The sequence below is a fragment of the Scyliorhinus canicula genome, chromosome 15 (assembly GCF_902713615.1).
Source record: "Scyliorhinus canicula chromosome 15, sScyCan1.1, whole genome shotgun sequence".
Taxonomy (NCBI): domain Eukaryota; kingdom Metazoa; phylum Chordata; class Chondrichthyes; order Carcharhiniformes; family Scyliorhinidae; genus Scyliorhinus; species Scyliorhinus canicula.
In genome coordinates this window covers 62082923-62105081 of record NC_052160.1, presented here as the reverse complement: position 1 = coordinate 62105081, position 22159 = coordinate 62082923, and the positions used below count along the sequence as shown (strand labels likewise).

Genomic DNA, 22159 nt, shown 5'->3' with positions numbered 1-22159 from the left:
GATTAAGGAATATAAAAGGTGATCTTAGCAGGAGCCGCTGTGTGTGAGGTTCCTTGGAGATTTTGAGTAAGGACAAAAATAAACAACTTTCTGTTGTCCAGCACCTTTAACACCCTCATAATGTTCACAGGCAATCAATTAATTCTGAAGTTAATTATTCCTCTAACGCAAGGAAATGCGGCAGGAGGCTTATGTACACCAAGATCCCGCGAACAGCAATGACATAAATAACTACATAATGTATTTTATTGCTGTTGATTTGGGGATATGTATTAGAACATAGAACAGTACAGCACAGAACAGGCCCTTCGGCCCTCGATGTTGTGCCGAGCCATGATCACCCTACTCAAACCCACGTATCCACCCCATACCCGTAACCCAACAACCCCCCCCCCTTAACCTTACTTTATAGGACACTACGGGCAATTTAGCATGGCCAATCCACCTAACCCGCACATCTTTGGACTGTGGGAGGAAACCGGAGCACCCGGAGGAAACCCACGCACACACGGGGAGGACGTGCAGACTCCACACAGACAGTGACCCAGCCGGGAATCGAACCTGGGACCCTGGAGTATTGGCCAGAGATCCTGGACAACTTCCTAGATCCTTTTTGGAAACTGCCATAAAATCTTTCACATTCTTTCAAAAAGGCAAGAAAGGGCTTTGGTTTAATGTCTCATTTGAAAGATGACACGTCTGGTTTGGTGAGGAATGTAAAGAAGCTCTTTTTGGAACTGGCCTATACTCCGGGCCCACACCAATGTGGTTGGTTCCTAACTGGTCTCTGAAGTGGTCTTGCAAACCAGTCATTTTTATCAGCAAAGCCAGGAAAACCCATGTCCAGAGATTTTATTTTTTCCAAAAAGATTGTGAGAGAGAAGGAAATGGGCCCTGTGAATTAATTGTTGGGGAATGTGATGGAACCTGCCATCTTAAATGAAGCCTTTAGGAACTACAGCCCACAATAGACTTGTTCTCAAGTATTCACTCTCGTCTTTCACTGTCTTCGTCCAAATGCCTAACATTACGGTATATTACTTTTAGGGAGTAACATCAGAAGATGAGGCTGACAACCTGAGAGAATCCCAGCTCCCAAACACTCGGTGCCAATATGATAGAACCATAGAATCCCTACAGTGCAGAAGGCGACCATTTGGCATAGCTAGTCTGCACCAACCTAGGCCCACTCCCCTAACCTATCCCCATAACCCCATCTAACCTGCACATCCCTGGACATGAGGGGCAATTTTATCATGACATATTTGGACTGTGGGAGGAAACTGGAGCACCCGGAGGAAACCCCTGCAGACACTGGGAGAAGGTGCAAACCCACGTAATCACCCAAAGCTATGAGGCAGCAGTGCTAACCACTGTGCCACCATGATCTCCGTGCAGAAGTGAATTAGGGAAGTTTAAAGAGCTGAGTTTGTTTTTTTTTTAAATAGACACCTGGACCTTCTTACTGAGTCTACCTTTAATATTTTGAACAGTCATAGGTTTAAAAATGTTTCATCCTTTCCTAATCACCTTCGCTGACTTGAGGGTAGTGAAGGAGCTCCTGTATTTTACTCCACTGTGCTTAATGTTTAAAATACCAGAAGTCAATCCCGTCCCGTCACTGAGTGATGAGCCTAACCTGTGATGTTGACATTCAAATTGGAATGGTGAGGTTGAACATGCAATGGTAATTTGGCAAAGGAAAGAAAGAGATTTATATTCTTCTCAAAGCACTTTGCAGCCAATGACTACACTTTAAGAAGTATTTCACTGTTCCAATAGCAAAATAATGATGATCATTTTTTTAGTGATATTGATTGTGGGATGAATATTGGCCACAACTTTATTTTTAATTTTTTTTAAATTTAGAGTATCCAATTCATCTTATTTCCAATTAAGGGGCAATTTAGCATACCCAATCCACCTACGCTGCATGTCTTTTTGGGTTGTCGGGTGACACCGACCCAGACACAGGGAGAACGTGCAAACTCCACACGGACAGTGACCCGGAGCCAGGATTGAACCCTGGTCCTCTGTGCCATGCGGTGGATTGGCCACACTAAATTGCCCCTTAATTGGAAAAAATGAATTGGGTACTCTAAATTTATTTTCTAAAATGAATGCACCTTCCTTTGCCGTGGAGTCCTGTGTTGGGACTCGAAACTGGCACCTCAGGCTCATAGGCATTTGTGGCACCGGACCTCTTCAGCCCTTACTACTGTACATTGGGGAGGCAGTAGCATAGCGGCATTGTCTCTGTACTAGTAATTCAGAGACCCACGGTAATGCTCTGGGATCACGGGTTCCAATCCCACCACGGCAGATGGTGCAATTTGAATTCAATGAAAATTGGAATTAAAAGTCTAATGATGACCATGAAACCATTATCTGGGCACCTGCTAATGTAGTGGTTAGCACTGTTGCCTCACGGCGCTGAGAACCCAGGTTCAAGCCCAGCCAGGTTACTGTCCATGGTCGTCTCTCTCTTCTTTCCCCCCCCCGGGCCACAACCCCAAAAATATGCAATTAGGTGGATTTGCCATGCTAAAATTGCCCCTTAATTGGGAACATTTCTGTTTTTAAAAAACCATTATCGATTGTTGTAAAAACCTATCTGGTTCACTAATGTCCTTTTGGGAAGGAAATTTGTCGTCCTCGCCTGGCCTATATGGTTCCAGATCCACAGCAATGTGGTTGATTCTTAAATGCTCTCGGGTTTGGGCAAGAAATGCTGGCACGCCCCGTGAACAAATTTTTATTTTTTCAAAACTGAATCCTCGCTGACAGGCAAGTAGGGCATTCTACCCAGTAAATAAAGATTCCAGTGAGAATTAATGTCTGCTGCCTTCATTGAATTTGTGTTTATGGTTCTGTGCATCACGTCAAGAGTAAATCTCAAATTCCCATCGGGACTGCTGCAGTGTACAGTGCGCATTACCGATGCTTTCTTTACTCTGTAAGTAAATACATGCTCATTACCATCAGACTTGACAACGAGCCCTATTTTCCCGGTTGCACAGTTGCTTTCCCAGGGATAGAGCAGTATCTCTCCCGGTATAGGTCCGAGTCCCTGAGCTGTCTGTAATTTATTGGTTTCATTGTGCGACCACTAGGTAGTAAGTTCAAAAGATGGGCACTACTCCAATTCTTTGGAGAGGAGGTGAGCACAATTATAAAGTTTTCTGATTGTCTATGTCCTGACTATAGCTGCCCTTGTTTTAGCTCACTTCTGCCCCTTTCCCCAAATAAGGTGGTCCTTTCCAAATCATCAACGTCGCATTTACGTGATCGTGACATAATTTGTCAGCCAATCAGTGGAGCTATAACCTCGATTTACACATATCTGTGCAAGCTCCCTGTTGCTCCTCATTGATTCTTTTCAGCAGTTTTCAGTCAGCACAATTTTTTGGCAACTGCAGTAAGTGAGGTTACAGTGATCTGTAGTTTTCAGGCCCGCCCTCTAATCCGTCCCCTGCGCTCCCCCCCCTCCCCACACACAGTTCCTGATGGTATTGACTTGTGGTGAGATGTAGACTAGTAAATGGCCCAAATAACTATATTCAAAAGTAGCATACCTGAGCCCAGTCATCAGCTATTCATTGTGGGAGTCTCTCGCAACTGCCCTGCCCTTGTATCTCTGCACATGGTTAATGATGCTGAATGATGGTCGGGAGAAGGACCCTTAGGCTATTATTTTTCCATCCTTAAATTTGAGGGATAGTAGCATCGTGGATGCGAGGGAGGCTGATTGACGGGAAAGCGTAGTGGTGAGAGGTTTTTTTGAACTGGAGGAGAATATGCAATGGTGTTCCCCAACATTTGATACTCTGAGCTCTGCTTTTCTTGATCTATATTAATAACCTAGACTTCTGTTAACTGGAGCACAAGTTTAAAAATTGCAAATGTCAACCAAGCTTTGAAGTATTGTGAGCTGTGAGGAGGTAGCGATAGACTTCAAGAGGATATATACAGGCTGGTGGAATGGGCAGACAAGTGGCAGATTAAAGTTAATGCAGAGAAGCATGAAATTAATCGTTTTGCTAAGACTGAGGACAGGCAAAATCCAATGAAGAGTACAGTTCTAAACGAGTGGTGCCAGAGCAGAGGGCCCTGGGGTGGGCATGCACAAATCATTGAAGGTGGCAGGACAGATTGAGAAAATAGTTAAGGCGGCATATTGGACCCTGGACTTTATAAGTAAGGCCATAGTGTTCAAAAACAAGGATGTTGTGATAAATAAAGGTAAAACACTGGTATTGCGTCCAATACTGGGCAACATGCTTCAGGAAGGATGCAAAGACATTAGAGAGGATGCAGAAAAGTGTTAGAAAAATAAGGGGCGTCAAGTCAGGCGGCTCCTCTTGGAGGAGAGAAGGTTGGCAAGAGATTTGATCGATTGGGGAGAGACTGTTCCTATTACCCGGAAGGGTTGAGAACCAGAGGGCAGCGATGAAAGTGAATGGCGGGGGAAAAAAACAAAGGCGATGTGAGGAAACCTTTGTTTTTCATGTAGTGAGTGGTTGGGATCTGGAGTATGCTACCTTAGAGCAATGTAGAGGTAGGCTCTGACTTTCTGAAGAGAATTGGATAATTACCTGAAGAGAAAAGAATTTGTGGAAAGAGCGAATGATTGGGACTTGCTGAGTTTTTCTTACACCCAATAAAGATATGAGGTGCTGATGTTCCTGTACTATAACCATTCTATAATTGTGACGTGTTGTGGGGCTGTGTGAAACACTCTTGTCTGCTGCCAAAGTAAGATGGCCACCGATACCCACCTGCACATGTGCAGAAAGCCAATTTTTTTTTTTTTAAATGTGGTCAAAGAACGCACTTAAAGAAAACGAGAGCCCTGATTATCATTCTACACCGTGTCATTGGTTGATAGCGCAGATCAGAAAATTAGGTATGGAGGTCAGAATGCCCTATTTTTCTGTTCTGTTGAAAACAGTGCCAGGAACAGTGTTGTTGTTTTGGAGCAGTGCTGCAGATCCTCTCACTGGTTTCCCTGCGTTATATTATCAGATAAAACTAAATTATTTTTCTTCCCGCTGCCAAGACGCTCCCATTCGCTCTCTTCCCCTTTTTCTCCTCTCCTGACGATGCTGTTGCTTATCAGACTTCATAATTTAAAAAAAAAAATAGACAGCCGTTGTCTGTTCTCATTAGGATAGCTGCAAATTTGAATTTTGCTTTTTTTAAAAAGAAAAACAGAACTAAATGGGGAAGATAATTATCACACTGACATTCGGGAATGAATACTGTTCTGATGTCCATCGCTCACAGTAATGTCATGTTGGTGCAACTGCACTTCACTGCATTGGCCTTACAAATTACAAACAAATCTCTGTTTGTAATTAGAGATGTGGACGGGTACGGTCATGAAAGATATGCACACAAAAGGCCAGAGGATCAGAGAAAACTTCAGGGGGGTAGAGGAAAGAAATGACCAACAGTTAATATAAGGAATAAAAAGAGAGAGGGAGACAGGCAGACAAGTCATGTTTCAACGGTAAAAATACACATCAGCAGGCATACAATGAAGAAGACATTTAATAATTAGAAGTCAGTGTCTTAGATTTTGGTACTTCCTGAATCTCCAGATTCTAAATTTGATCATTTGCCTCGTTGCTACATCCCACTGAGTTGTAGAGCAGCTAACTTTGGCACAATGCAGCATGTTTTTGACATTCCTCTTGCTCCCCTTATTGGAACTCACAGCCAGATTCTCCACACTCTGGGCAATTTATTTCCTCACCTCAAACGTAGCCCTGAGGTATTAGGACTGTTGGGGGTTGGAAAAGGATCAGGAGGTTGGTTGTGATGTTCACGGGAGGAGGGGGGTTGGGGGGCAGGCTCCCTACAAATGCCCAGAAAGTATCCACAGGTTGTCTGGGAGCATTCAGGAAACATCCCAGAATTGGCTCTCAGAAATGGCTAAAAACTGCAGCATTAGGTTTGAGGGGGAAAAAAACTAATTTAAATTAATCCAAAATGGATGGAGCTGGTCTCGAGTATGATTCACATAACACTGAATTCCTATCTCGCAGTTTCCATAATAGATTTATGTTGACCTATATTTGAGGTTCCTCTAGCAAATAGAAAATCTTTTATTAAATGTATATTTTTACCTTTAGCTTGTCGTGTGTGTCCGTCTTTCTCTCCCACCCCATCCTCCCATGTTTCTATCCTTTGAGGATAGCATGATGGCGCAGTGGTTAGCACTGCTGTCTCACGGCGCGAGGTCCCAGGTTACTGTCCATGTGGAGTTTGCACATTCTCCCCGTGTTTGTGTGGGTTTCGCCCCCACAACCCAAAGATGTGCATGGTAGTTGGATTGGCCACACTAAAAATTGCCCCTTAATTGGAAAAAATGAACAGGGTACTCTAAATTTATTTTTTTTAATGTTTCTGTCCCTTGCATTTGGTGTTAATCAAACTTTTTCCCTGTGCCAGTCAAATAGTCTTGCCTTATTTGTATGTTTTCCATCTTCCTCACTCCCCCCTTCTCTATTCTATTCACCGCCTCCTCTGTCTGTTTGTAAAACTAATCTGTTCACATCCAGTTACCAGTATCTTGAAAATTGTTTATTTATTTCAATTGAAATAATGGCATATCTGTCAAATGGCTAACATCAAGTGTCTTCAATATCTCTGCTCTAATTGAGGAGAGGGATTTTTTATGGCTGCACTCTGGAGAAAATCCCAGATTCCTTTCTTCCACATGAGAATCATAAATCATTTTTAATCAGACCATCTCAAAATATTTTCTCTGTACTGGTCCTTGTTGAGTTTCTGAAAGTCAAGTATGTACCAAACTCCTTTCCATAAATTGCAACCATATGGGGTAAGATGTCCTAGAATTTCGCAAGTACCTTTTCACAAAACTGAGCAACGAATTTTATTTCCTCCGCGCTGTGTCAACATAAACATATTCCTAAAAATATAGTTCTGAAAACGAGAACTGAAATTTATACCGTACCTTTCATGACTTCAGGACATCCCATAGCTCTGTAAGACCCAGTCAAAGTGCTTTTGAGGTGCAACCTCCAATATTGTAGGAAATGAGGCAGCCAATTTGCACGCACACAACAGCAATGACGAGATAATCTGTTTGTTGTATGCGGGATAAATGCTGACCGCAGAACCCGCCTTTGAACAAATGCCCTGGGATCACTTGCGTCGTACTGGAAGGGCAGGAGGAGCCTCAGTTTAACATTTCACCCAAAGGATGGCACTGCTGACAGCTGCATTCCCCCAATGCAACACAGTTGGCAGTTGAAGTCACTTGGAATTAAAACTGAAGCATTCCTTGATAAGCCCCACCCTGTATAATCATGACTTCCTTGTGAGTAACCAAAGCTGTTTCTGTCCCAAATAAACAGCATTTAAGATACTATACTTAGAAATTTGCAATGCCAATTTCAAAATTTCTACCAGTGTTTTGATATAAGCGACTGCGTATCTTGAATGTGGGCAGTTTAAAGGGATAGATCTTCCCTCCCCCAACCCCATTGCTGCTGCCAGTGAGGGGAGCATACACATTTTTTGTAAATAATGTCGGTGAGAAAGACTTGGGTGATCACCGAATGGAATGTATTGTGATATACTCAGTACTACTTTTAAACTGAAGATATCCACAGGAGCAAGTTCATCCTTAAACCAGCAAGGGCAGGAACGACAGGGCTGTCTAAAAAGATAGTTTAAACCTATTTGATACTGAGGGCTGGGGAGAAGGCCGTCACTTAACAGTGCCTACTGGTACTCGTAAATGCGACTCTGTATGTAACTAATATTGTAGTTGTTTCTGTAAACCGCAGTCAAAAACTGTTAGTATTTTTCCAGAAAATATTTTATTAAAGAGCTGGCTTGTGTGAGAAATGGCACAGAAGAGAGGACTATCTAAAGACTAGGATGTAGATCTACTTAGTGTGCCTCGGAACAGAGTTGTGGTCAGCACTGCTTGGGCTCAATTCTTTGAATGTGATGCGCGGTGTTCAAACGGGGCTGTCCTGTGTTTATTGATTTAGAAAATTTAGCATCAATTCTTCCCTGTCCCTGGTGACTCAGCGTTTCTGGCTTTTTGTGACACTGTCTGGTTTTGGATCACAGACCATAAGGCGTAGGAGCAGAAGTAGGCCATTCAGCCCATCAAGTCTGTTCCGCCATTCAATGAGATCTCAACTGATCTGATGTGATAATCTTCAACTCCACTTTCCAGCCTTATCCTCATAACTCTCGATTCCCTTGCTGATTTTAAAAATCTGTCTATCTCAATCTTGAATATGACTTAATGACTCAGCCTCTACATACCTCTGTGGAAAGAATTCCACAAATTCATTTCCCTCGGAGAGACTAAATTCCCCCTCATCTCTGTCTTAAATAGGCGACCCCTTACTCTGAGATTATGGCCTCTGCTCCGAGACTCTCCAACTACTTTTAAACTGAAGATATCCACAGGACCAAGTTCATCTCTCAGCATCCACCCTGTCAAGCCCCCTGAAAATCCTATATGTCTCGATAAGTTTACCTCTCATTCTTCGAAACTCCAATGAGCACAGGCCCAACCTACTCGACCTCTCCTCATTGGAAACTCCCTCCATACCAAGGGTCAAGCTAGTGAACTTCTCTGGACTGCCTCCAAGGCCAATATATTTTTCCTTCGATAAGGGGGAAAAAACTGTTCACAAAACTCCAGATGTGGTCTAACTGGTGCCTTGTATAGTTTTAGCAGGACTTCCCGATTTTTATGCTCTCATTCCCTTTGAAATAAAGGCCAACTTTCAAAATTAATATGGAAATGGAGTAAGTTGATACATTTACTCATTGTGTAATCTACTAAGATGAAATGGTTGTGAATATGAAAAATAGTCACTAAATACCCTGCTTATGAGCAGAATATTTGCATCCTGTGCCAATTAGCATTGTAAAAGTATGAAAGTAACATCCTTACCCTTGAAGTAAGAAAGTGTCTAGGTGTTTGCCTGAGATCTGTGAGGAAAAAAATATTTGGACAAGTAGAACGATTTGTTGAGTGTTGTTGAAGCTTCAATCAAAGGAAAAGTTGTTGTTACAGTTTGGGAAAGTTGCTGCAAATGGGCGAAGGCATAGCAAAAGAAATTAGGTCGGAATAACATCAGAGCTGGTGTATATCCAACCAAGCAGAGACAGATAGCACCTTGGAGAGTGCCGCTCGAGATGATCCGGAATGTGAAATGCTACACTGAGCACTGCATTTGAAAGTAGCGCAGTTATTTTAAGCAGCAACTCTGGGCTACCTTGTTGTGTTCAGAAGCTTCAAATGGCAGGGAAGTTTAAACAGGATTTTTCTAAATAACTGGGTGCCTTGTAATGATGTGAATTGCAAAATTCTTGTTCCAGGTGAACACTCAGCTGTACAGCACCAGGGAGAAGCAGCAGCTAGCTGACCTAATCGGAGCCATGCTGTCCTACAACCTCACATATCACCAGGAGCGGACGCCAGAGGGGCAGTATGTCTACTTGTTGGACCCGTAAGCACTGCCTCTACTTTCTCAAAGTTCTTTGTATTATCTAACTATTGTCATGAGAATGCCATTTTAAGAAATATTTGTCTGCTCATGTTACTGCAATGATGCCAGTGTGGGTGGAGCTGAGCTCTGGCTCTGCTTTTTAGTTTGAGAAAAGCTTGGGTGTGTCTCTGTTTTTTTGGTTTCGTTTTGGTGTTGGAGCTGCAGCCAGCCAAATAATGTGTAATGTTCTCTCTGCCATGTAAAAACTATCTCTTGATCATTTGGTGAATTCAGAGTGACAACTGTTCTCAGTAGTGCATTTAAACTTGATGTGCTTCTATGAAAAGGTTTTTTTTATGTCTTACGGATGTTAAAAGGAAAGTTTAAGGATTACTTAGTGTTTAATTCTTTGGGGGTTGTATTTGAATTGATGGTTGCTAAGATATTCACTGTGTTTTAAAAAGGTTAACTTGAATTCACAGAATAGACATTTTGCTTTAAAAAAAAAAAATACTTTTTGATTTCTGCTGTACCACACCTATAGAGTCGGCCGTGTGCCCCCCATACCACAATCTATTAAAATTCGTGGGTCAGGTGAACTCCGTGATACACTTTGGGGCTCTCTAAACCCTGGTCCGTAACACTATAGAATAAAAGCCCCAATTGGAATAAATATTCCTGTGTATCCTGGCAAAGCTTGTGTGTAAATCTGAGGTGTTTCTTGAGAAAGCGGGTATTTAAATATTTCTCGCATGAGTGACACAGGTTTTTTTATTATTTCATGATATGGGCATCGCTGGCAAGGCCAGCATTTGTTGCTGATCTCTAATTGCTCTTGAAAAGATTGCGATGAGTTACCTTTTTGAACCGCTGCAGAATATCTCATGCAGATATAACCACAGTGCATTTGACAGCCTTGGGATGAATGGGCAAGAGCTGAACTCCGAGGTGAAGACTGCCCTTGACATTAGGACAGCATTTGACCGAGTGTGGCATCAAGGAGCCCTAGCTAAACTGGTGCCAATGGGGACAGGTTGGTGGGGGTAGCAGTGTAGGAATGCTGATTTGGTTCCAGCTCAGGTTGGTGCTTGGCTTGGAAGAGAGCTTGGAAGAGGTTTTGTTCCCATACATCGGCTGCTTTTATCCTTCCAGGTGATAGAGGCCGTTGTTTGGAAGGTGCTGTTGAAGGAGCTACTTCAGCGTATCTTACTGATATTAAACACTTTGTTGCCACCCTGTGCCGGTGGTGTTGGAGGGAGGGAATGTTTAAGGAGATGAATGAGGTGCCAATCAAGTGAGCTGCTTTTTCCTAGATGGTGTTGAGTTTCTTGAGTTCAGTTGGAGTCACAGGCAAGTGAAGAGTATTCCATCAAAGTTCTGACATGTGCCTTGTATCTGGTTGGGAGAAAGGAGGTGAGTGACTGACCACAAAATACACAGCCTCTCGTCTACTCTTTTTGCCACAGAATTTATATGGTTAGTCCAGTTCCGTTTCTGGTCAATGATGATTTGATAATTGGGTATTCAGTGATGCTGTTGAATGTCAAAGATTTTCTCTTGTTGGAAATGGTCATTGTCTGCCACTTGTGTGGCACACTTATAAGCTCTTACTACTTCATCTTTATTATTGTCACAAGTCGGCTTACAATAACACTGCAATGAAGTTATTGTGAAAATCCCCTAGTCGCCACACTCCAGCACATGTTCGGGTACACTTAGGGAGAATTCAGAGTGTCCAATTCACCTAACACCACGTCTTTCGGGACTTGTGGGAGGAAACAGGAGAACCTGGAAGAAACCCACACAGACACAGGGAGAGCATGCAGACTCCACACAGACAGTGACCCAGGCCGGGAATCAATCCTGGGACCCTGGCACTATGCAGCAACAGTGTGTGGCGACTAGGGGATTTTCACAGTACCTTCATTGCAGTGTAAGCGTACTTGTGACAATAATAAAGATTATTATTACTGCCCTGTAAGCTCTTGCCTCAAAGTTGTCCAGACACGGCTGGGTCACTGTCTGTGTGGAGTCTGCACGTCCTCCCCCTGTGTGCGTGGGTTTCCTCCGGGTGCTCCGGTTTCCTCCCACAGTCCAAAGATGTGCGGGTTAGGTGGATTGGCCATGCTAAATTGCCCGTAGTGTCCGAATAAAAAGTAAGGTTAAGGGGGGGGTTGTTGGGTTACGGGTATAGGGTGGATATGTGGGTTTGAGTAGGGTGATCATGGCTCGGCACAACATTGAGGGCTGAAGGGCCTGTTCTGTGCTGTACTGTTCTATATGAACACAGACTGCTTCAGTATTTGAGGATTTACATATAGAAGTGAACATTGTGAAATCAACAGCAAATATCACCACTCATGACCTTGTGTTAGAGGGAACTTTATTGATGGAACCTGGGACTGAGATGATTGGCTTCCAGCAACAACGGCAGTCCTTTTGTGCAAGATATGACACCAACCATTGGACTGCCCCCCCCCCCCCCCCCCCCCCCCCCCCCCCCCCCCAAGCACCCCTATTCCCATTGGCTCCAGTTTAGCTTGGGCTCCTTGATGTCACACTCGGTCAAATGCAGTCTTGATGTCAAGGGCAGTCAGAGCCCAATGTTGTTCTGTATTTCCTGCTTATAGTTGGAGCTACCAAGGTTCTGTGTTGGTTCCCACCACAACAGTCACCTCTCCGTGTGCCCCCCCTCCACCATTGGCCGAGGCCCTGCCCTGTGTATATCATTAAAAGCCTGCCTCTGGAAAGTGGTCCTGAAGCTTTATCCCAGCAATGAGCCCTTGCTACCCAGAAGAGGGGACATGGTGGGAAATGGGGAGATGAAGCAGACAGACCATCATGTTGTGTTTGAAACTCAGAACGACAGGAAATTAAACTATTTCTCCTTTTGTGTGGGGACAAAGCCGTACTGTCGGCTCTGAAGCGGTTTGCAACGGCTGCATTGTGCTGGCACCTTTGGGCTATGGTGTTGACTGTCATGTAGTATTAACCTTTCATTGTACTGAGACAGCTTGACCAATCCAGGATGAGGCTTTGTCAGGGGTGTAGTACTGAGCAGTAATATCAACAGCACAAAGAAAACACAAGCAGTTTAGCAGTGCCATCTAAACCTCCGCTGTTCGGAGGCCCATCTTGGCGGTTCTGTAATACATCAGGAGTGCTGACGGCCATCACTAAAAATCAGGGGCAGTTCGGCGCAGAGCTAGTAATTACACAGTGAAGCAACAGCAGGAAGTCACAGCAATTTATCTCGTGAAGTGTGCAGTATTTTTCTGAACATATTCTTGGTTGAATCCCCCTGCAGGACCAGTTTTATTCCCTTTTCCCCTGAAGATTGTGACCCTTGTGTGAAGGTCTAAAGTTCTGGGTGAAGAGCCACCCTCCAGTCCTTCCATCCAAATGGCCTTTCTTTATGAATGATCCCAGACAACAGGTGAAGAACATCGAACTGAAACCTGATGAGAATTCGAGTTCTTTTTGCCCTCAGTAAATATACCGAGTCGGGTTGTAGGTAAAACAATTTACTTTATTTGCGCAGCTTGCAAGCTGACTCACTCTGCCAGAGTCTGGTCGAATCCCCAGAGCGAGTGAGGTACAAAACAAAAACTTTGTCTCATATACATTGGTATAAAATGAGGTTACACACATGACCAAATAAGGTAACTTGGTAATTGTAGGGTTTCCCATAGGTTCTCTCATGTTCCGTAACATGGCCATATAAGGTAATCTCAGCAATTACTGGTCCCAATAGGCTCCTCTCACATTCCTTTTGCCTGAGGCCCCTGTTACCAGTATCTTCTCCAACCCAGCGACTGAGTGATCACCCATCCCCCTCACCATGTACATTTCGCCAGCATATGCCTGCAGAGTCTGCCGCTCTAGCCCCAATTCCTACTGCAGTAAGATTTACTCCTGACTTGGCCTAGCTACCCACCATGCCTCAGTGCGATGCCCTTTTGTTCATTTCCTCACTGATTTCATCCTCGTCCAACAGTGCACCTCCTGTCTTCCTCACAACACGTGCACATATTCATGCAGGAGTCACTGAGTAGCCATCCGATGAGGTGAGCTCTGCAGATTTAACCTGAACCTTTAACAACTTTTCCCAGGAAGAACATTTCCCTTTTTCGGTTGGAGTGACTGTTCAACTTCCCAAAAGAGAATCAAAATCCAATCCAATCCTTTACTCCATGGCCCAGACCAGACCACAACAGTTAGTGGTCTTCATCTGGTTTTTAGTCCTTTCATGATATGTGAGCCTCACTGGCAAGGCCTGCATTTGTTGGCAAGCCCAAATTTCCCTTGAAAAGGTGATGGTAAACTGCTGTCTTCTTGAGCCCCTATAGTCCAGGTGGTGTACATTTACCTACCATGCTGTTAGCAAGTGAGTTCCAGGAGTTGGAACTACAACGCTGTTCCTTCACTGTCACTGGGTCAAAGTCAGGATGGTGAGTGGCTTAGAGGAGACCTTGCAGGTGATGCTGTTCCCAGGTATCTTCTGCCCTTGCCCCTCTAGTGGTGGAGGACCTGGCTCTCGAAGGAGCCTTGATGAGTTGGTGCAGTGCATCTTTAGGTGGTACGTACTGCTACTACTGTATGCCAGTGGTGGAGGGAGTGAATATTTAATGTCATTTCTGCACTAATATTTTGACATTCTTACATAAGTTAGTGTCTGCATTCATTTCCCTCCCTACTCTCTCTCCTCTTTTAGAATTGTTGACCACTTTTATTGGGGTTTGCATTGCTTGCCTTGCCAAATTAGCCATTACTACTCTTTATGAATGTCAGCATGCTGTCAAACAGTGCTCAATGCTATCTTCACCTATTATTCTCTTGTGTCACACAGGACACATTGGATATTGATTGGGAGCACAAAATCTAGCTGATGCATTACAACCCAAAATGCTTCATGGGAGGTTAGCACGGCAGCATAGTGGTTAGCACAGTTGCTTCACCGCTCCGGGGTCCCAGGTTCGATTCCCGGCTTGGGTCACTGTGCGGAGTCTGCATGTACTCCCTGTGTCTACATGGATTTCCTCCCACAGTCCAAAGATGTGCAGATTAGGTGGATTGGCCATACTAAATTGCCCTTAGTGTTCAAAAAGGTTGGGTGGGCATACTAGATTACGGGGAAGGTGGGGGTGTGGGCTTGAGTAGGGTGCTCTTTCCAAGGACCGGTGGAGACTCGATGGGCCAATGGCCTCCTTCTGCACTGTAAATTCTATGAAAATCACTGAGCTACTTGAGATATTTGGACAGGTGGGAGGCCAAAAACTCAAATGAGGTTGGTTTAAAGGAGCATCTTATTAGAGCAAAGAGAAGCCAAGCGGGGATTGCAGCTGAAGGCATGGCCGCCGATGATGGATCAATTAAAATTGTGGCTCTGCAAGAGATCAGGAGTGAAGATATCACAGGGTTTTAGGGCTGGACACCTTTTGGTCTTTATGGCCCAGTGGTGGTGACTTGGCCTCCAAATATATGATACTGTGCTTAAATAACTGGGAAACCTCCTCCACATTTACTTTGACAGCTGTGTGTTTAGTGGCAGCCATTTGGTTGTTTTTCTGTTGAGATTTAAAGTTCCAAGTTATTTCCACAACATGTCAACCTTTTATCCTTGGGTAGAGGTTATGTGTTACACGCATGCTAACTTTTCCAGTTTCTTCGCTGACGCTTTTCTGCTAATTAAACGGAAGGTGAAACTCCCTTTAGGTTTAATGGTTTCATATTTTATCAAACCAGTTTAATTAAACCACGAGAGAGTATATCCTTATTTCAGGTTTATCCAACCCTTAAAGGAGTTGGTAACTGACTGAGAAGTACTTACCTCTGGATGTGTCCCAGGCTCATTCATGATCTAATTGCATTTTTAAAAGACTATCGAGGCACTGGAGAAAACGCGCAAAAAAAGCATTTTGAAGAATGATACCGAACTGAAAGAGGCGACGGAATAGACTGAGTGCTTTTCTGCAGAAACTTGAAGGCTGAGGGGGTGATCCGTTAAATGTATGGAGCGATTTGATAGAGCAGATGTAGAGATTACGGGCGGGAGTCTCCGGCCGTGTCCGCCCAATGACCGGAGAATCACGTCCGAGGTCAATGGAGTTCTCCATTCTGCGCCGCTCGCCCGTGGCGATCCTGCAGTGGGCGGGGAGGGAGAATCCAGCCCAATGTTTCAACTTGTGGAGAAAATTCAAGGCTAGGAGTCACTAATATGGGATAGTCATTAATAAATCGAATAAGAAATTCAAGAGAATGTGGAACTGACTACCACGAAGCACAGTTGGGACAAATAAAGTAGCATTGATGCATTTGAGGGGAAGATAGGTAGGTGCAAGAGATGAGATAATAATTGATAATTGTGATGACTAGAGGAGGCTCATGTGGAGCATCAACACTGGCAAGAAAGTGTTGTTCCAAATGGCCTGATTCTGAGGTGTACTTCATGTGTAAAGGCCCTTCTTTGGAGCACCTTGCGTAATTCATCTGTTGGGTAAAAGGGTGAATAGGGTGAGCATCTCCAAGAAATCTCTGCAGAACCAGTCAAATTAACAATTGGAGACTTGAAACTTGGGAATTCTAAGGCAGGGGTGGGGTAGTGGTAGAAATTATTATTTTTTTAAATATACAGTACCCAATTATTATTTTTTTCCAGTTAAGGTGCAAGTTAGCGTGGCCAATCCACCTACCCTGCACATCTTTAAGGTTGTTGGGGTGAGACCCATGTAGACACAGGGAGATCCCACTCTCTATATACATACACACAAGACATACAAACGCAGAGGGTTATAAGTGAAAGAGAAAATAGTCTCTGCTTCAGATGTTTCTGAGCATGCTTTATTCTCAGTAAGCTTGTAGATTACAGTCTTTGTTTTGCAGCCTGTAATGGTCTTTCTCCAGTTTTAAAATACCAAACTCATAGCTTTCCTGTAGAGGTAGAGTCCTTGTTTCATCAAGCCTTGCTTTCAGTTTGAAGTTTGTCCTCTGTAATTTAGAAAATACAGTGCTCACAGGCAGCAGGCCTTCCGGAGAAAGGTGATTGATTCACACCAGCTTTTCTGGGGAGAGTTTTCACATTCTGGACTTTGTCTGCACAGCCTGTAATGGGTCTCCTGGGTGTAAATTGATACAACCAGGTTCTCCGCCAGTTCAAAAACAGTCTTTCTGGACAAAACTGAAAACCCACGACTCTGAACCATCCCACTGGGATAAGATCCAATCTTCATCCGTTGCCGGGCAAAGTACAGCCTTCTGGGGCCAATTTGTTGGCCACGAGCCAAATCAATCAAACCGAGACCCAGCCCATCTCTTCTCACTGATGCCAGTCCGTCTACTGCTCTAGTTTAAACCAGCACAGACTAGCACACTGATCACACCTGCTCCTGAATTAAAGGCACTGGCTGCTTGCCTTAAGTCCACAGGTCCATTAATTATCCATGGATCAAAAAATGTAACGACAAAAATAAAAGAAAGGGGAAATAAAGGAATGAACAGGAAGGACCCTTACACTATTCAGTGACCTGAGCCGGGTAGTGAGTGTAAGTGGAAATCTGGCAACGACCAGTTGGAATTTGCCCATGGTGCCAAGACTCTCATTTAAATCATTGCTCTATTGTTCTCTTGGGTGAAGTACCCGAGTGTGTTTGGTGTCTGTGGATTAATACCTCCAGCAAGGAAAAATGAAGACTTGTATTGAAGTAGCTGGCTTCATGACCTCGGAACATTCCAAAGTGCTTTGCCACCAATGAATTGCAGTCAGTGCCGTATTGTGGGCAACAGCACTTCCAATTTGGTCAGAGTAAAGTCTCACAAGAACACACCAGTGTAAATAATGATCAGGTTATCTGTTTAGGTGCTGGTTGGGGAATTAATATCGGCCGAGACACTGGGAGAAACTTCTATGCTTATTTTCAAGATTTTAACAGTCACCTGAAAGGGAAAATGGGGCTTCAGTTTAACTTATCATTCAAAGGCTGCACCTCTTGACAGTGCAGCACTCCTTCAGTAGTACACTGGAGTGGCCGCTTAGATTTTGTATTCAAATCTCTAGATTGGAACTTCTGACTCAGTGGAGGGAGTGCTCGTCTGAGCGAAGACAAGGAGTGGTCCCTTTGGGAGATGGGGATTAGTTTAACCAGGGATGACTGAATTTGTGGGCGAACCTCACCTGGCTGCACCCTCTTCACCCATTCCCACAATTGTTAACAGTTCGGGATCTTACTGGCAGTTAAATTGCTGTCACCATACATGCAGCCAACAAAGTGATGGAAGAGGTCATCAACACCGCTAGCAAACAGCACTTTCTTCACAGAAACCTGCTCATTGACTGTTTGGGGCTGAATTCCAGAGGTGAGGGCGACTGCCCTTGACATCAAGGCATGTTCCTCCTCAGCATCTTCTGCTCCAAGGAAAACAACCCAAGTCTATCCGATCTCTCTTCATAACTAAAACTCTCCAGCCCACGGCACATCCTGGTAAATCTCCTCTGCACCCTTTTTAGTGCTATCACATCCCTCCTATAATGTGGATTCCAGAACTGCACACAATACTCTAGCTGTGTCCTAACCAACGTTTTATACAGTTCCAGCATAACCTCCCTGCTCTTAAATTCTAAGCCTCTGCTATTAAAGGCAAGTATACCATATGCCTTCTTAACCACTGTATCCACCTGCTCTGCTACATTAAGGGACCAGTGTGGATCATAGAATTTACAGTGCAGAAGGAGGCCATTTGGCCCACCGAATTGCACCGGTTCTTGGAAAGAGCACCCTACCCAAGCCCACACCTCCACCCTATCCCCATAAGCCAGTAACCCCACCCAACACCAAGTTCAATTTTGGACACCTAAGGGCAATTTAACATGGCCACCTAACCTGCACATCTTTGGACTGTGGGAGGAAACCGGAGCACCTGGAGGAAACCCACACACGTGTACATGCCGTGTACATGCACACCAAGGTCTCTCTGATCCTCTGCCTTTTATTATGTATTCCCATGCCTTGTTTGTCCAGCCCAAATGCAACACCTCCCACTTATCCGGATTGAATTCCATTTGCCACTGATCAGCCCATCTGACCAGCTCGTCTATATCCTCCTGCAATCTGCTATCCTCACTATTTACCACCCCTCCCAATTTTCGTATCATCCGTTAATTCACATCTAAATCATGTCTCTAAACCACAAACAACAAGGGGCCCCAACCAATCCTGCAGGACCCCACTGAACATAGACTTCCAGTCAGAAAAACAACCTCGACCATCACACCAAATGCACAGTGAGCCGATCAGGCCAGAGAAATCATGAGAATGAGACTGTGGTACTGCTCAAAAGTGGAAAATGGAAATCTGATGCAACATATGACCAAGTTGAGAAGCCAAAATGTTACGAGCTTCAGCAGAGTAAAATATTGTCATGTATATCTGTATAGCTCTGTTATACCTAGCGGGCAGTACAGTGGTTAGCTTTGCTGCCTCATAGCTTCAGGATCCCTGTTCAATTCGGGCCTCGGGTGACTGTCTGTGTGGAGTGTGCACTTTCTCCCTATGTCTGCGTGGGTTACCTCCGGGTGCTCTGGTTTCCTCCCACAGTCCAAAGATGTGCAGGTTTGGTGGATTGGCTGTAGCTTTTTACTAAAACAGTAAAAAATGTATACAAGGCCAAACGGTACAAACATTAATTTTGTGTTGGAGAAACAGGGTACCCTCCCCTCAGTACCAATGCACGGAGAGGGGGGTAGGGTACTCTGATTATTAAAACAGTTCACAACACAGTTGTACAAAAAACAAATGGTACAAGCACTAAACTTTGCGCTGGAGAGAACAGATACCCTCGCCTCTGTACCAACAGAAGGGAAAGGAAGGGGTGGGGAGAGAGGGCAAAGGAGGGTGGTTGAGAGGGAGGGAGTCAGGATGTTGGTGGAGGGGGGCCCAATGGCCATGCTAAATTGCCCTTTAGTGTCCCAACGCTTAGGTTGGGTTACAGGGATAGGGTGGAGATGTGTGCTTCAGTAGGGTGCTCTTTCAAGGGCTGGTGTAAACTTGATGGGTCGAATGGCCTCCTGTACTGTATGATTCTAAAATAAACAGCAATATATGACAATCTGCTGAATAATCATAGTTAATCAGTCTAGCCGTATTGTTTGTCTTCTGTCACTTGTTAAAGAATGACCTTGCATTTGTATGGAACCTCATGAAGTCCAAAAACATTTGACTGCCAACGAAGTACTTTTTGAAATGTCAACGTAGGAGCATCAATTTGTCCCATAAATTGTTGAACACTAGCTTCCATTGCACATTGCTGGCTTCACCTTAGATTCTTTTTCACATATAATCGAGGATATCAGAGAAGCAACAAAACAAGTTCAACACATTTAAAGGCTTACTGGTCCTGCATCAAATAGATGAATATTCCAACTAGATGAGCAGTTCCCATAAAGAACTAGCCACATTATGCTTGTCACTGAAACCCACTCCCTATTAATATTCCAATACTAATCTGACTAGACCTCCAAGCTGTGCCCACTTCAGTTTTAAACCTTGAATTAAACAAATACTTGAGAGCCTCTCTAATTTATTGAAATTAAATATTTACTTGGAATAGTGTGCCCTGGCATGTCTTCAGGAGACAGAGTAGTGGTGGGAGGGAGTGTCTCAAAATGGAGAAGGTTGACGAGTGGCATTCCACAGGGATCCGTGCTCGGACCACTGTTGTTTGTGATAAACATAAATGATCTGGACGACGGTATAGGTGGTCTGATTAGCAAGTTTGCAGATGATACTAAGATTGGTGGAGTTGCAGATAGCGAGGGGGACTGTCAGAGAATGCAGCAAAATATAGATAGATTGGAGAGTTGGGCAGAGAAATGGCAGATAGAGTTCAATCCAGGCAAATGCAAGGTGATGCATTTTGGAAGATCCAATTCAAGAGCGGACTATATGGTCAATGGAAGAGTCCTGGGGAAAATTGATGTAAACAGAGATCTGGGAGTTCAGGTCCATTGTACCCTGAAGGTGGCAACGCAGGTCGATAGAGTGGTCAAGAAGGCATACAGCATGCTTGCCTTCATCGGACGGGGTATTGAGAGCAGGCAGCGCCCATTTTAATGTCTGATCAGAAAGGTGGAGTTCCCTCAGGACTGCACCAGAGTGCGAGTTAAGTTTTGTGCTCCGCCCTTGTGGACTTGAACCCACGACCCTCTGATTCGAGTGAGAATCTTACCCCCTGATCCAAAGCTGACACTGAACAGGTAGGTAGTGTTATCTCAACTTGGTAAGCAGGGGAATGTTAACCACTGCCTTTTACTGGAAAGTTGTATGGTTTTGCCTGGTTAAACTCCAGATGTGTATATATAGGTTTTCTGACTCCTTTGTTCTTGCCAGCCTGCACTCGGGTTCTCTGGACATGGGTGTTAGGTTTTGGTTTATCTTGGCAGAGAGATTTTACACTCTCTATTACGCAAACAAAACTGTACTTAAGTGGATCATTAGCATACAGACCAAATGCAAATTCCACTGGGCTGACTGATATTACGGTGTGAAGAAAAACTTTTATTTCTGTAACATTAGGGCAGCACGGTAGCATTGTGGATAGCACAATCGCTTCGCAGCTCCAGGGTCCCAGGTCCAATTCCCGGCTGGGTCACTGTCTGTGCGGAGTCTGCGCATCCTCCCTGTGTGTGCGTGGGTTTCTTCCGGGTGCTCCGGTTTCCTCCCACAGTCCAAAGATGTGCAAGTTAGGTGGATTGGACATGATAAATTGCCCTTCGTGTTCAAAATTGCCCTTAGGGTTGGGTGGGGTGCCTGGGTTATGGGGATAGGGTGAAGGTGCTGACCTTGGGTAGGGTGCTCTTTCCAGGAGCTGGTGCAGACTCGATGGGCCGAATGGCCTCCTGCACTGTAAATTCAATGAACAGCTTTCCGGATTTGTTAAAGTGCTTTACAGCCAATAAAATTATTTTGACGTTTAAGCAGCATTGGCATCTGGAGTACAGAGATAAGCACTTTCACATTCACCTGAAAATACAGAGGTTGCCTCGGTTTAGATGGAGGGTGCCTTTGGCAGAGCGGCACTCCTTCAGTGCGACACTGGAGTGCCGGCCTAGAGTTTGTTCTCAAGTCTGATTCAGAGGAAAGAGTGCTAGCCACTGCACCATGACTGACACCACTAATAAGATTAAAAACCAATATTGAGACCATGTGAGACAAGGAACAAGGAAAGACTTTTCGGCTTGTTAAATATCATTGCTCTTGCATACTATTATTAGTTTTGTTTTTATCCGAATTATGCTTGAGCTTTTTCTGTAATAACATGTTTACATTGATGTGCATCATGTGATTTCAATACTGTGCAATTCTGCAGGTCAAATTATTTCAAAGGTCAAATTTATCTGCTTATATCTGAAAATCCCTCCTGCTTGTGGCTTAATGGTGTTGCACAGAGCAATTTCCTCCTGTTTTGTTTCCTTTACAATTCAAATCTTCAATTCACCAAGAATGGAAGGGAAAAACCCCTGGCATCCGTCTAAACCCCAGCACGAGGGAAGCTATTCTTGCTCAACACAGCCAGCTGAAGAGATGACGGGCAGCATTGGCATCTGGAGTACAGAAATAAGCACTTTCATTTAATCTGCTCCACGGGAGGATCACTATCGAGTCTCCTTGATCCTG

General features: G+C 44.2%; 1 protein-coding gene across 1 annotated transcript in view; it reads left to right on the top strand.

Annotated features, from left to right (window-relative positions):
* Nucleotides 1-22159, top strand: part of chtf18 (CTF18, chromosome transmission fidelity factor 18 homolog (S. cerevisiae)) — a 137537-nt gene that overhangs the window by 73427 nt on the left and 41951 nt on the right. The window contains exon 18 of the mRNA XM_038819546.1: nt 9382-9512. Coding sequence (XP_038675474.1) covers nt 9382-9512 — 131 coding nt within the window. The remainder of the gene's footprint in view (nt 1-9381; nt 9513-22159) is intronic.